At 42.5% G+C, this 16083-nt stretch overlaps 1 protein-coding gene across 1 annotated transcript in view; it reads right to left on the bottom strand.

Moving 5' to 3' along the window:
* galnt14 (UDP-N-acetyl-alpha-D-galactosamine:polypeptide N-acetylgalactosaminyltransferase 14 (GalNAc-T14)) overlaps positions 1-11688 on the bottom strand; it is a 120523-nt gene extending 108835 nt beyond the window's left edge. Inside the window, exon 1 of the mRNA XM_076756124.1 lies at positions 11293-11688. Within this exon, the coding sequence (XP_076612239.1) occupies positions 11293-11466 (174 nt within the window). The 5' untranslated portion in view covers positions 11467-11688. The remainder of the gene's footprint in view (positions 1-11292) is intronic.
* Positions 11689-16083: the final 4395 nt, after the last annotated feature.

The following is a 16083-nucleotide window of genomic DNA, read 5'->3' as shown; positions in this document are numbered from 1 at the left end:
CCATCCTCCATTTCTGTCACTGTTGTTGTCTCTCATTTCTCTCCCTTTCTTTGACTCTCTCTCTCTCTCTCTCTCCATTCTTTATCTTGTTCTCTCAGTTCATCGTCTTTGGTTCACCCCCCCGCCTTCCTCTCCCTCCCTCCCTCTCGGTTATCGTTCTCCCTCACTCTCTTTATCCTCACTTTACCCTCCGCTCTCTATAAACTAGATTGATGGCTTAATCCTACATGCATCAAGGTGAGAATTACAATTTTCACACCAGCACACACCAGCACACACACGTACACACTCACACAAATGGCAGTAGACAATGACAGGCCTATTCACACACACTACCTCCCCCACACACATTATCCTTTCCTCTCTTTGACTATGTTGACATTTGCAAAGTAACCCGTTTACTGGCAGAAATCAGGTTTAAGGAGTTTAAAGAGGCCATATGATGCTTTTTGACTGAGCCTTCAGTGTGTGTGTGTGTGTGTGTGTGTGTGTGTGTGTGTATGTGTGTGTCGTAGCTTTTCTGTGCCAGTAAAACATCTGCAAGTGTCAAAGCCCAAAGTCCACGACAAAGAGAGTTCAACTCTCCCACAAAAACTGCTCCTGAATTACCTGAAACACCTCATCAGCAGTCCAGCCTTCACTTCAGCTACTTGTCTATGTCATTATGTAACACAGCACCACCTCCACCTTTGCGACCAGCCTCCGCCTCTGTGTTGCTGTTTCCATACAAAGGTGTGGAACATAACGTTTTGAGCAAAGCAGCCATTTTCTGTTATTGGCTGCAGGAACCAACACATAAGTCTTGATCTGCTCCGAACATCTGAGTGCAAACGCAGTGGATTAACTTTATTTTTGATGGAAATGTGACGGAAATTTCCCCACAAGGACTGGAAAACTCTGCTAACCATTTTACTTCAGACTGCTTTGAGGGCCAGCATGAAGCTAAGAGCTAAACACAGAAAAGCTCTACTGTTGGCTGCAAGAAGCAACACATAAGTCTTGATGTACTCACACCATATGAGAATGTCGAGACCCCATGGACCTCGAGTCTACCTCATTTTTAATGGAAATGTCCCCACAATGACAGGAAAATGTTGTAATATTGAGGGACAGTCAAGAGAAACTGTGTCAACGTTAAGCCTCGTTTGAAGCCAGCTAAATAACGAGAGCACTCGATGCCAGTAACTGTTTTTTCCTGTTGCTTTTTGTGTGTTTGTACTGCAGCACGAGCTCATTTAGCCTGAGCAAATGTGAACACTGGAAGTGATGTTGGACTAATTTTGTAATACGGACAGTCAAGAGAAAGTGTGTGTGAATGTTAAGCCTCATTTGAAGCCAACTAAATAACAAGAGCTGTAGGTTTGATGCCAGTAATTGTTTTTTTTTCATGTGTTTATACTGCACTGCCAGCTCAGCTACTGTTAGCGTTGTTGTTATACAAAGCATGGAAATGTGCTGCTGCTGTATGTAAATGTAATTGAAAGACAAGCTCTGAAGGTAACAGTTTAGCCATGTGTGAAAAGCAAAGGGTCAAACTGCATCAGTTCATTTGCTTGGTCACATTGTGTATGTTATAAGTGGTTACTGTGGTGATATTCACCGCAGATGTGCAGCTAGCTGGAAGCTAAATACACAGGAAGAGCTGACAGGAAACACAGTGAGCGATGCCTGCTGTGGCCTGTGTGAACTGACCAATCAGAGCAGACTGGGCTATTCAGGAGGGCTGGAGCTAAAATAGAGCATTTCATAAACAGCAGCACTGCAACATTGGCCAGTATGAGAAAAGTAATGTGTTTTTGAACATTAAAGCACGTAAACCTTTTCTGTTGGACACCTTAAATCAACATTTCAACCTGAAAATGAACATAATATGGCCTCTTGAGATGGAACTGGTCAATAACCAGATATCTTCTCTCCAAATATTTCTGAACAGATGGACGCACAGTATTTAGACCACGGCCACCAGAAATACTGATCCCGCTTGGCTTGCAGGTGCATTAAGATCCTCAGGTCTCTGGCTTTAAAGGTTCACTAATATGAATCAGAAAACTGATATGAAAGTCAAAGATGTGGCTGCATCGGTACAGAAGCGCAGATCTGACCCAAATTCTGCTTTATGAAATAAATACAGCTGGATTTATTTCTTAATGCAAAAAAGGCATGATTTTTCAAAGTAAGTCTGGTTTCTTCAGCAGCCATGTTAACCTGGTTTCTCTTAATCCCTGCACCGATTAAAGAAGCTGTTTTCAAAAACTGGTCACCGTGGAAAGCTGACAGTGAACTGGTTGCTCAAACTCATGGGAACATAGACTCTCTTTATTCCTCTCTCACGCACTCAAACACGCACACACACGCACACACACACACACACACACACACAGACCGTAGCGTAAAGCATGTGTTGTGTAGCGTGACAGAGCGGCGCATGTCTTGTCACTGGCAGTTCAATTTCAGTGAATGCTTGACATTTATACAGACACAGAGACACAGAGTGTGTGTGTGTGTGTGTGTGTGTGTGTGTGACACTCATATGGTACTGATATCAGTGTAACATAAATGAAATACGTATAAATGTAATTTCAACACACATACGGTTGTGATTTATTGACACTGGATGAAGCCATCCCAAAGCTAGACTTATCAGCTGCTTTCAGTCCTTCCATGCCTGTTTATCTGTCTGTGTGTATCGCACACACACACGCACACACACAGTATCCTCAGATAATTTTGCAGTCAAAGATGCTTGATTATGCCGCATCCTCAACTTAAAAAAATCCCATTTATGCTGATTCTTGCTGTTTTTTTATTTTTTTTCTGAATCGTCTGAATGATTTATAAAGGAGGAAGGGATGAGGAGGGAAAAATGCAAAACACACTTTCTTGTGCTTTTGTGAGAAACGTGCTTCTTAATGGTGGAACGGCACGGTGATTGCAAATTGCCTGTCTGTGTATAATATCACAGCAACTGTTCATTTAGCTGAATGCCATGGAGAAGGAAAACAAGAAATCACTGGAGTTGGTGTCTAAAACTCCTCACTTACTTATCCGTCATCTCCTCAATGAGCACTTCTCTACCCTCATAACATTTAGCTCAACCTTCGTCTGGTAGCCTGTGACCTCTGACCTTCAGAGTTCAAGGTGCGTCTGCATAATGCTGCTCTCACTATTCTCACATCTGTTGCATTTGGTTCCATATATAATAATGCTTCTCTATACCGTTTAAACAAAAACATAAATGAATAAACAGTGCGGCACTCTGGGAGACGAGGTTCAACGCAAACACCTAAAATATCCAAATTTGAGACCTGAGAAACCTAACAGACACATAAACTCTACAAAATGACACTCAAGCTACATTCAGGTGATGCTCGTCAACTCATTCAACTGGAAAATCACAACAACAAGTGGTCATAATTCACTGAATCTGACTCGGATATAAACTCCAGTTTGCTCAGTTAGGGGAGACCGCCTGACTGCTCTACGGGCCTTTCTCACAGCCTCGTCATAGCAGGGAAATTAGGTGTAATTAATTATGGTACTAATTATGGTATCTACTCAATTGACAACAGCACAAAGTCAATATATTTAATGTTTTTCTTCATCAGCTTCATTGATTTCTGTAAATATCTCTTATTGTGAATCTGATGCAGCAACATGTTTCACAGACTGAAAGATGTGGAACGCTCCAAAAACACCTGTTTGGAACATTCCACAGGTAAACAGGCTGATTGGAAACAGGTGAGAGGATCATGATTGGGTATGAAAGGGGCATCCTGGAAAGGCTCAGTCGTTCATAGAGGATGGAGCGAGGTTCACCACTTTGTGAACACATGATTGGATGAAGGAGATGAACACATGAACTCAGAGACACTTCAGGAAACTGCTGTCAGTGAACAGTTTGATGCAGAAGGTGACAAGGTGAACGGCAAATTGGAGGAAATTAATTTCCTCTTGAAATGAAACGCTATCTCTGAACGTGTTCAGTTGAACATTTTATTAATCACCTATTAGTGAGATTTGTCATCTCTGGCAGTCCACAGTCCATTTAAATTGTCGTTAATTTAACCTTTTATAATGTTTTAAAAGGCTGGACTGGAGCCAGCTGAGCTCTCCTGTCTGCACAAATTATGACAAAAAAACAAACAAATTAACACGGTGTAAAATTCAGCTGTTTAAATATTGAGTCTGGCAGCCGATTGTTTTTGCATTTCTCCAAAATGGACTCCGGCTGCCAAAAGAGTAGAACTGGCAGGTGACTTTTGTGATTTATCGGCCGCTGTAGCTGTTGAACCACAGATGGGTTCATTTCCCCAGCGTGTTTCACAAATGAGGCCCCCGGTGCCAGAGGCCAGTCTAGTTAGCCAACCTGTGGGCCCTGCTGTACAGAGAAGCTCATATAAAACATTATTATTATTATTCCCTCCCTGGGAGCTGGTTATAGCCGCTCTGAAAACTCATTTCCCTCTCCTCTTGTCCATGTGAATACCTCCTGATAGGGAGAGGGAAGGAGAAAGGAACAATAACTGCATTTCATATGATGGGGAAATGAATAATTTCAACTGCGCGTGTGCATGCAGTGTGTGTAAATGTGCCGGCGCTGTGTGGGGCTCTGTGTGTGAGTGTGTGTTTTCCTTGTGACACCGTGGAGCGATTGGGCGTTGAGATACACGAGGCGAGCACACAGATTGGAGCATCGATCTTGTTTCCTCGAGAAGCGAGAGCGAGAGACAGAAACTGAGACAGAAAGTAAGAAATAGAAACAGAGATCCAGCTGCAAAGAAAGCTGCGCGATACATGAGTTCAAAGAAACATCCACGAGTTTTGTATTTTACCAATTCATACTGTGCCATACCTTTCAATGTCTGCTCTCTATGAACGCCTGTTTTAGTCAGCTTGTGTCATTCACAGAGACACATACAGGGAGGGAAATACAGAAAAAGAGACTGGATGGAATGAATTTCATTTTCACCGATCAACTAACCAGTTTCAGATTACATCACTTAATAAGCTGTTTTACAGGATGTACAGGAAATCTGTGCCAAAGCTTGATTCATCCGGGCCTGAGCACGACAGCCACCACAATGTTTCAGCCCGAAATATTTCAATTCAACTCGTTATTACAGACTGACAGACCAAATCTGGAAATCATCACCCACTGATAGAGAGCACATTAAAACTAGCATAATGATGAACGGCGGAGCAGCTCCTTAATAAGCAGAAATTGCCTAATTTTGCCCTGATGTAAGCAGAAGACAATGACAAAACGCACGTTCAAAAACACTCTCCAAGAAAAATACACACTGAGCAGAAGAAGGGATGTCAACAGTTAACTGTTCATCAGTTAACCACCGAGGATATTTTTGACCGGTTATGCGTGTCAGTCACAGTTAGCGGTCTCAAAAACGAAGCTCAGTGTTGGAACATTTCCTCCAGAAAGAAACAGTCAAATGTGAACTGTGTGAAGCTACTTTCAGTTCAGCAGCAGCATTAGCACTACGCTGTACCACATTAAGAACAAGAGCCCGGCTCGCTGTTAGCGGGGGGAGAAAGGGTGAAGAGCGCCGGTCATCTCGCTGCTGGTGTGTAAATGATTGAGGCTGATAGTGATGGAGGAGGAGTACGTACTGCAGCCAGTTTATCTTTGTACTGTTTTCCATTTTAATACTGACAGTAAAATGTCATGTTCAATAGGAATACTTCATATTCATATTGAAATGTGCATTAGCCTGGTGAAACACATCAAGCCCATCAGTCCCATCAGCTCAGCTGGAGGATGAAACCACCAACAACTTGGGCTAAACTATGCACAAAAATGTATTTAAATAAATGCGTGGTTTGGAGTCGGCGTCAAGGCGTTTTATTAAGCCCGTTCTCAACAGTGCTGCACCTGAACGGTTTCTGGCCTGATTATAAGCACCCTTCGGCTCATTTGACAGATTTATAAAGGTTGAAGTCAGTCTTAGGCGCTGTGCTGTGGCTGCTATAGAGAGCACTAACCAACAAAACACCACAAAACACAACAGTCAGCCTGCTGTGTTTGCAATGTGTCAGGCAGCATTGGCAGCAGTCAGCCACGAGAGTTACAGCAGAACAATCTGCTGAGACACACAGATGGTTTTTGGGAACAATGTTCCAAAAGAAGGATCTTCACTATAGACAAGTGTCATCACCAGAACGGTGTGCTATCAAATCACTTCTGTCTGGTTCATCATACAGGACATCCTGCTTTGAATGTGATCAGACACCTGATGGTTCACATTCAGCCATTACAGGGAGAGAGCGAGAGAGAGAGAGAGCAGGAGAAACAGAGCGAGAGACAGAGAGAGAGACAGACACAGAGAGAGAGACAGAGAGAGAGACACAGTGTCCTTCAGTATTCAACAAACCAACAGATTGTTTCCTCTCATGTTTGGACTTCTGAAGGCAGAAACTCCATGAAGATCGCCTGCCAACCTGCCTGAGGACACAGGCACACTCTTACCACCCTGCTTCAAAGGCTCTCTCAGTGTGTGTGTGTGTGTGTGTGTGTGTGTGTGTCAGTGCATGTGTGTGTTCTTGCTTCTGTGCAAGACACATCATCTTTCCTGTGTGCACATGCAGATGAGGGTGTGATCCTGCATATCAGCTTTTCTGCGTATGTGTGTGTGTGCAAACAGGAGCACCATGCCTTGTACAGGAAGTAGTCGTGCGATAGGTAAACAGGAGTGCGGGCTAATCCTGTGAGGACTGGGAATTCTGCATTAGCATTTGAATAGCGCACGGTGCCACGAGTGCTGCTGACAAAACTAACACACATCCTCGGTCTTGGCTCACACTCGCACGCAAACACGCTGCATTTATTCAGAGCTGAAGAGGAAGATCTTTTTCCAGCACTCAGAAACATGTAGCTTATATGTTCAAAGGATATTTCAGAGAAAAATGTCTACCTGCTGATTGTTCTTAACACACTGGAGGTTTATCCACAGAGGGTGTCTGAACTACAGTTTGTTTCAAACAGTCTCACCAAACACAAACAGGCTCCATGTGCATGCACATTAATAATGTGATTATGCTATGATCAGGCCGATAATGAAGGTGAGAACCCATCTGATCACATGCAAGTATGCATAATCACAGAAATGTGTGCTGGTGTCTGGAGGGAAACCTTGCTTTTCCCAAATTTTATTACCTGTGCAACTATGCATTTATGACGAAGAGACTTAAATGATAAAGACCCACAAAGTGACAAGCTTTGGTCCTTTTTAGCAACATCTATTTTGGCCACCTGAACCCTGTTTCAGTTTGGGTTTTCAGACCTTAGATTCTGCCCTCCAAAAGGTGGACTTGATGATGAGCCAAGAACGATCAGAGTGGAGTCTGCAGAGCTGAAAGTCACTGGTCAAACACAAGAATCAAGACTGAACAATGTGTCTGCAGCATTCGCTCACACAGTAGTAAGTATTGTGTGGTAGTACTATCAACATTACGTATCAGACACCTCAACCAGTCAAAAAATGAAAAATGAGAGTGGAGGGCTTTTTCTTTTGTTCAGTTACAGTTTTTTTCTGCTAAGTTACTCAACAATAAACATATGAAGAGCAGAATGATGGCTCTGTGTTGTCGTCTCATTGCGTGCCATCTCACATAAAGCAGTTTTAGTCAGTTACAGGTTTAGTCCATTAAAGCTAGCTCCTGGGGCTCACATGTTTCTGGTCATACGACGTAGAAGTCTACTGCACTCAACAATCGCCTGCCTGTGTGAAGCAAACATTCAACTGCAAACAAGCGCCGGCTGTCACTCATGTTAACGTTAGCACCTGAGAGCTGCAGCAGATTACATCATTTAGTACCTTTTTTAAGGGGGAAAACAGCCCAAACTGCAGGTGGTCTTACAGTAAGGTAATGCCATTTATCAGTTTTTTTGCAATGACAGTGTTAACCTCTATATATCCAATTAAATTTGACATTGGACTAAGCATCCTGCTTTTTGTCCATGTGTCTTAGACAAACTTTCGGTTCAAACATTCTCTAATTAAGGCTGTATCATCTCACTGATCCTGTTTTAACTTGTGTTTGAATTATATATCAGTGCAACAGAAACATCCAGTTTAGGTCTCCCTTACTGACAGGACCAGACTGTGTTTTTGTAACGATGATACAGGCGGCCTGCGGCTGCTGACAGACTCTGCGCTTTCACACTGGATGTAAAGAAGTGCAGGATTAAGTTGGCAGGTGTGTATGTGGCACAGGTATTAGCAGAGGTGTGTTACAGCATGTGACTTGAAAATGATTCACTCACTGAGGCCCTCTGCCTCACACACACACACACACACACACACACACACACACACACACATCCTCTCGTTCGCTCGTAGGCTCGCGCCTCGCAGAACGAGTCCACGCAAGACATTTCTTGCTTTCTCGTCTTTTTTCCGTCTTCTGCTGATCAGTTAAGTGGCTGCAGCTGTTTCTACTGAAGTACTTTAATCACATTTCAAATTTCACATCGGAGGCATTTAGCCGAGGATCTTATCCGGTCAACTTACAATGAGAGAAACAGCAGATTAGGCTTCAATGCCTGAATGATCCACCATTTGAAAAACACCTCCCACTCATAGAAATTTAATGCGAGCCTCAAAATTAAGACAAAGTGCGGCTCTTCTTTAAGAACTGTTGATGTCTTAAGAGATTTGTTGACACACAATTATGAGACTTTTACTGACTGGATTCTCCATTTTTCACAAATGATGCCGAGTTTCTGCAAAATCATTTTGTAAATTAGCTACTGTTATATTTCGGGGGCTTTCTTCTTAAAGCAATCATGACCTGATCATCTTGTTAAACTAACCTCAACTGCGTTCCCATGTGTATACAGATACTGCGTACAACGAAGGTCATGTGGACCGAATTTTTGAGCAGGTATAATTACTTCCGTGTTTACCGTCTTTTAGTATGTTAGCATGCAATTCGCTAATTAGCACTAAACATAATCCAGAACAGAGAAAGATGGGAATGCCATTAGTTTTGCTGGTATTTAACCATAACCCAAACTAATGGACAAATTACAAAAATGACCTGATGGAGGCGCTAGAAGAAAAGACGAGGAACCACCAAAGTGACTTCTGGTTCCTTTTTAAACGAGCGTAGCTCTAAAACAGAAACACACACATGCCTTTAAAACCAGGTGGTCTTACACTGATGTGTGTTTATGCTGTGTACTCAGGCCTCCCTAAAAGCTTTCATTCAGTGACTGATGTGCATTTGCATTTTACATTTCAGCCGTTTAACTGATGCTCATATCCAAAAGGACTCGCATTGCAAAGAGTGCCAGATTAAGGTTCAGTTTCTAGATCACACGCAACACAAGCAACCTCTAATGAATTAATGAGGAGCTCGGGGAGGTCAGAGGGCACAACATGCTGTTGATCAAAGCATACAAATCTGACGATGAATTAATCATCAACATATACGCTCACAGAACACAGTATATATTCTATGAAAGCACAACGAGCTGAGTGAAGAGCTATCAGACTTCTGCGTAATTCTGTTGTCTCTACATTAACACTTGTCACCTTGACACAGACTGCTGAGTCTCAGTGTGTGCTGGAGGAGCTGATTATGCAGCAGCCCTCACACACACACACATACACATACACACACAGAGAAATGCACTGCACACACACACACATTAATACAATGGTCTTTCCATCTAAAAAATCTTTTGTATTGTTGCCTTGGAAATATTCATTAAATTCATGCCATTAAAGTACACTGAACTGGGTGGATTTCGCCTTTAGTGCTCAGTGAGTCACAAATAAAGAAATAAATTCAGATTCTGGTACAAGCAAGTTTCATTATTCAAATAAGTGGCAGCAGAACCCACTGCTATCCTTTGTGGGTACTTTACTTTCACTGTTCTGTTCATGTGAAACCTCACACACTCAAACCAATCCAGCAACATACAACAACACTCTCAGATGGGCTAATAATGTCTGTAAGTGCAAAGATTGACTTTATGGATGCATGTTATATTCATCCAGTATTCCTACAAGCGCAGACAGTGTCTACAATGCAAATTAAGTACAGTTGACATCACTTGATATTCGTACATCCTCTCGTCTCACAGCACTCCGACAGAGAAGTGTGTCTCAAAAATGTGGGCTGCTCGAGTTTGTATGTGCGTGTGCTCGTGGTTCAATGAAATAAGGTACGAGAGGCAGGATCAATACAATCTATCCCAGCAGCCACAGTGAACATGCTGCAGGTCTTTTACATAAAAGGCATCCTGCAGTGCATGCTGGGTGCTGACACCAAGCCGGGTCGAAAATGAGCCCAATTATCTTCAAAGGAGCCACAGCAATCTGATAATGAGCGTTTGCAATTATATGAGTGCCTATAGTGGATGTATGGGTGTATTCTTAGGGTAATAAAGGTAAAGCAAGCATAGTATTATCAAAGGAAATAACAGAAAATATCTATAGAGCCACTGCACACAGGAATATCGTAGGATTGAACAAGAATATCCTGTAAATGCTCACTGATCCAAAGATAAAACTCCAGAAAATGAGGTTTTAAAGTTACAACATAGCCGCTTTTCTTTAGTTCACATGAGGAACTGACAGAAGAAACAGGAGGAGTAAACAATCAGGTACATTTACTCGTTTACGCGAATTAAGGTCTTCAGGCTGTGTTTGGTAACATCTGGTGTTTGAGTTTTGAGAGATTTTTTTTACCTTAACTCACCTACATCACTGAATTAGCTGCATGGCAAGAATTAATTTTCAAACCGAGTGAAAGTCTCAGAAATCAATCAGATCAGATCCATTTGTTGTACCAGGACCAACTGCAACAGTTAAGCACATACACCTTAATGAAGTCATCATTTACTATGCCAAAGTATATTTCCCTAAATATACCTTACTGTTTCTGTGGTAATCGACTAGGCTGCTTCCTCGTGGTACTGCTCAGGACTCAAGTACACTTTCTCCACCACTGAATCTAAATCTATCCTTAAGGTTTTGGAGAAAGTTACAGCCAAACTACGACTCTTTGAAGGGACATAAGCGCCATTAAACATCCAGAAAACCGCCACTGATGTCAGTATAAACTCGTTATTGGCGCGTTTTACGAGCGGATACTGCGATATTCTGGGTTTATTGCATGAGAACAGCCCCCAGTGTGACTGCTGTGAACTCCACAGACACACTCAAGTCCTACAGGGACATCAGAGCCATTTTCTTTCGGACACACACTCCGTTTCAGCCGCGCACTCACACACTGTAGTTGGAGGAGCTGGTAAGATCTCTACTTCACCTGGTTGTACGCTGTTTCTCCGCCTCCCGCTACTCCTCCTCCTCCTCCCCCTGCTCCTGCTCCGCTACCGAGCTCCGGCAGCCTCCTCCGGCTCAGCACCAGCAGGTAAACCAGCGCCCCCAGCCACACCAGCACCGCCACGGCCACCGCCAGCCTCCGACAGAGACGCTTCATTTTCCGGTCAGGAGGAGCCGGCGGCGCCCGCAGCCCGGCTGCTGTCAGAATCCCATTTTAAGGAGGCGAGAAAACAAATGAAACAAGCGCCACCAAGCAGCCAACCAACACTAACTAACGCGCACAAGTCCGTCCGGTCCCGCCGCCGGTGAAACGCTGGCTCCACAGCGCGCGCTCTCCCTCGCGCTCTCTCCCAACTCACAGAGGCTCGAGCGCTTCTCTGACACGCCTGACAGCCGCGTGCGTGTGCGTGCGTGCGTGAATCAGTGTGCTTCTCTGAGGGTGTCCTGGACCCTCCTGAAGGTCTGAATGGGAGAGCATGGAGCTCCACCTGCCGACACCAACAACTCCTCCACTGAAGTAGAACGGAACAGAACGGAACAGAACACAATAGAACAGAATAGAACACAGTAATGTAGAAAAGGATAGAATAGAATAGAATAGTCACAGGTGAAGGGGGGTGGTGGTGGTGGGGGGGTATTCAGAACAAGCAGAAGACAAAAGCAGCAATGGAAAATTAATCTGAAATAAATGTATGCTGTAATCATTTAAGTCACTTCTTATCCAAACATGTCAATAGTTCACTTGGTCCAGCTTCTCACATCTTGGGCCATAAAGGAAAAAGGACGCACCCTCATTTGTTTTTTATCGAGTCAGACAAAACAAGCAAACTGAATGGGAATCTATCTAATTTCAGAAATTGTTTTTACCAGATTGATGGAGAAAAAGCAGTAATCATTAGTCTGAAATGAGAGCCAAAGAGGAAATATCACATTATCACTGTAGACTAAAATAAAACCCCCAAGCTTATGACAGCACAGTAGGACAAAGCTGAGCAGAAGGAACCAGAGTAGATCTGTTCCCAGCAGAACTTACAAGGACAAAATGACTCCCTGTCCATTTGGTTGTAACCAATCTAAAAAATAAAATAGACACACAAAAAACCATTGGCCCAGCGGTGGCGAGAGAAGCACATATACTAGTTTAACTTTTCCCAGCAGCCATGGGATGCTGTTCTAAGAAGAGGATTATTCTAAGTTGCAGTGACATGAACAGACAAGTTGATGAGAAGAAAACTGTCAGTTAGCCCGCATTTTATTTCAATAAATTATCAGACACACCCCTGAGTGCATGAGTCCATCTTAGCGTGATCAATAAAACATGTGGAACAAAAATAAAAATGATCCTTCTTATGAGGGACCAAGGAAGAAGGTGTCTTTGCTGTCTTAGAGCACCACCTAGTGTTCACGCAGAGTAACCGCCCTTTGTATGCATAGTGGAGTCATCTTAAACCACAACATTTTAAAAAGTCACCTTCCTCTGTGTTACACAGACCTTTGCACTGAAATTGAACAAATCTGTCTCAAAACATTGCTAGAAAACTCAACATCTCCACAGGATGTAAAAATAGAAATCCGGACTCAAACTGAGCTCTGTTCAGCATATCAAAGATGAAAATATACTTACAACCACTGAACATGCTGCAATGTCAGGTTCAAAAGCTGTTAAGTCACCAAAGCGCACTTGCAGTGAAAGCATAAAAAGTGTCAGGACAGTAAAGGTTTGTAGAATCAACACTAATATTAGTTTTACTTCAGCTCCAGCACACGTTTCCATGAATGGTGACTTGTTTGTGGACAACTTAACTGTTTGTATTGTTCAGACCACGATTAAAATGTTCACATCAGCCTCATTGTTGTATTCCACATCAGAGATGTCAGGAAGTTCTCACAGCAACAATATTTCACACTTGGTAGAAATGAACTACAGAACTGTCAACTAACCACTGAGCGAAAGGGCTGCAAAGCCAGTGTGGCTGGAAGACTCATTAAAATGAAACCCAACATTAACTCAATAGATTCAGCTGATGTCAAAGGAGCAACACAATGTTTGCATCTGGCTTCACTTGTAAAAACATACAGATGATGTACTTAAGGAGCTAATTGGGGCTATTTGAGCGATGTGACTACAAGGCTAGCAGTGGGGTTAACCATCGTGGAATAACAGTCGCAGTAACAGCAGGTTTCTATTCAATCTGCTGTTTGTGGATTAATATTACTGCTGCATAAATGTGTTTGTTGCATTTTACTGCTGCAGATGTTTCATGTTGAGCTCATTGAACTACTTTATATCCTCTTGGCTGCTTGAATCTACAGCAATGCATCATATTCTATAAGATCATCAGATGTTTGCAGCGTGAGCGGCCTGTGAGAACCACGTATCTCTAAAAACTTTGATGAGCTCAGAAAAACAGCCTGTTTATCACAAACATTCACCATCAACACACCCGGAGATACGTGCTTTTCACTGGACAGGAAGGAATCTGCAAAGTAACTAGTAACTAAAGCTATCACACAAATGTAGTGGAGTACAATATTAGCCTCTGAAATGTAGTGGAGTAGAAATATAAAGTTGCATAAAATACAAATACTCAATTAAAATAAAATCACATCAAATTTGTACTCTAGGACAGTACTTAGAACTGAACTTTTGTGTACCTTCAGGTGACTTCCTGCAGCGTCCACTGGGATGAAGAGAACATGGAGGAGCAACAAGCAGAATGCTGACCACGAAGACAGACATGTGTTTAAATCCCTGCAGCAACAGACAAACAAATAAAAGCCAATAAAGAAATATGACTCATTATTTATCAAAAACATAGACAATACTGTAACAGTCATGGCCAGTTTGTCGCTTAGTAATGAGCAAATGCTTAAAAAACATTTAGTGACCGAGTTTATTTGTACTCTACCTCATCTGACTCATTTTTATGTCTTCTTTGTATTGTCTCTCTCTCTTGTATCTTGTTTTACAGCCTGTTTATGTTTTACAAGGCTTTCTAAATTGCCTTCACATTGAAAGGTCCTGTACAAACTTACCCTGCCCTAAGCCAGCCAAACTCAGATGACAAGCTCAATGTTTCATTTTATTAATTCAATTTTATCACTTACCTGGTCCAGTACTCTAATGTTTAAATAAGCTTTTATGTTTATGGACCTGTTAACACTCTGCCCACTACATCAACTCACCGAACAAAGACTTTACTCGACTGCTAGCTTACGTGTACAGTGATTTTTAGAGGATAAAAAGTTAGCATAGCTATTTTGCAGAGTCAAAATGCCTGTTGGCAGTTTGTTAGCTAGCTAACAAAATGTACCCACCTAGCTTGCTAGCTTAACCACAGCGCCTCCAACGGCTAGCTCAGAGTAAAACACCTGGCACTTTGAAAACGTTTATAACTGTGATTTAAGCACGTCAGAGACGGAAGGGGAAACTTTCCTCCACGAACTTACTCCGTTTTTGTTGGTCAAAACTGTGAACTGACTTGTTGAGCGTAACAAACATGGCGTCACGCTCAAAATATGGCCAAAAACCGGCGTCCTCATCCGTCTTTACAAAAAACCGCGCAATTTCTACCCCGCCCAGTTTAGTTAACTCAACCAATGAGATTAGTCCTGATTTTGACAGGCACGATGACGTCTGAAACAGCGGCTGAAAGAACAACCTGAACTCAACGTCCCTCGCGAGCTGTCAGTGGAGGCTTTGACCGTGTCAAACGGTCCTCATCCGCAGGCTGGGTTTGCTCCTTTCTAATCCAGCTGGAGAAAGTCAACTCAAATGCAGCACACAAGTACAACTGTGAGGTATTCTTCTTTACTTGAGGATTCCCATTTTCTAATACTTGTACTCCACTCAGTACTTCAGATGAAATATTGTACTTTTCACTCCATCTTTCTCACAGCCACATTTGCTAATGACCTTTTAGAAAATGATGTTAGACATTTTACACAGACAAGCAGATTTAGTCAAATTAAAATTAGGCATACATGTAGTAGTGGAAGAAGTACTCTGATCTTTTAAGTAAAAAAAAGCAATAGCAAGTCATAAAAGTGCTTATTCTGCCAAATGGGCAATACAGTACTTCAGTAAATGTACTTACCATACTGTCTACATGTAATGTAATAACATATGATTAAGGCAATACAATACAGACAGGACTGCCTGATGAATACTTTTCATACTTCAAAGTTTGTTGCTAGTACTGCTACTTTTACTGAAGTACTTCTTCAGCATTATGCTCATCCACGCCGACTTCAGCGTTGAGCTTCAGATCTCTGTTGACCTTGGAAACCAGCGTTGACCAAACAGTGAGCTCAAGGTCTCCTTACTTGATCTTGAGCTTCTGCCAGCGTCTCAAGGTCGTCTTCAGCACATCCTCTTTGCAAAAACAGAAATGAAAGCACTCACAGGGAGGCCGCGACTGTCCTCCTGGATACTCAAAAAATGCTTTTGTATTGAGGTGAGGCTCCTTTTTAGAAACTGCAATGTCTTGGCTTTAAAGGCAGTTTTGGTGGTAGCCCAATAAGTACCTCAACCACAAAAAACACTGCAATCATAGTTCATCAATAATTTTGGATATCTGCTAAAGCTCCACACTGTGAGCCCTCATTGTGAGTTACAACCTTTTAATAATCATTAAACCTAATCAACACACTGCAGGCTACCATCTGAGGAACTGTCCAGTAAACGAACACTGAATCTTACAGGGCTTCTTCCTCTTGCACCAGTCAGGCACATACATTAGATCATATACAACATATCATATGTGGCATCTTA

Source organism: Chaetodon auriga, chromosome 18, assembly GCF_051107435.1.
Source record: "Chaetodon auriga isolate fChaAug3 chromosome 18, fChaAug3.hap1, whole genome shotgun sequence".
NCBI classification, from domain to species: Eukaryota; Metazoa; Chordata; class Actinopteri; order Chaetodontiformes; family Chaetodontidae; genus Chaetodon; species Chaetodon auriga.
Note: the sequence above shows the minus strand (reverse complement) of the source record. Positions and strands in the feature narration are given on the sequence as shown.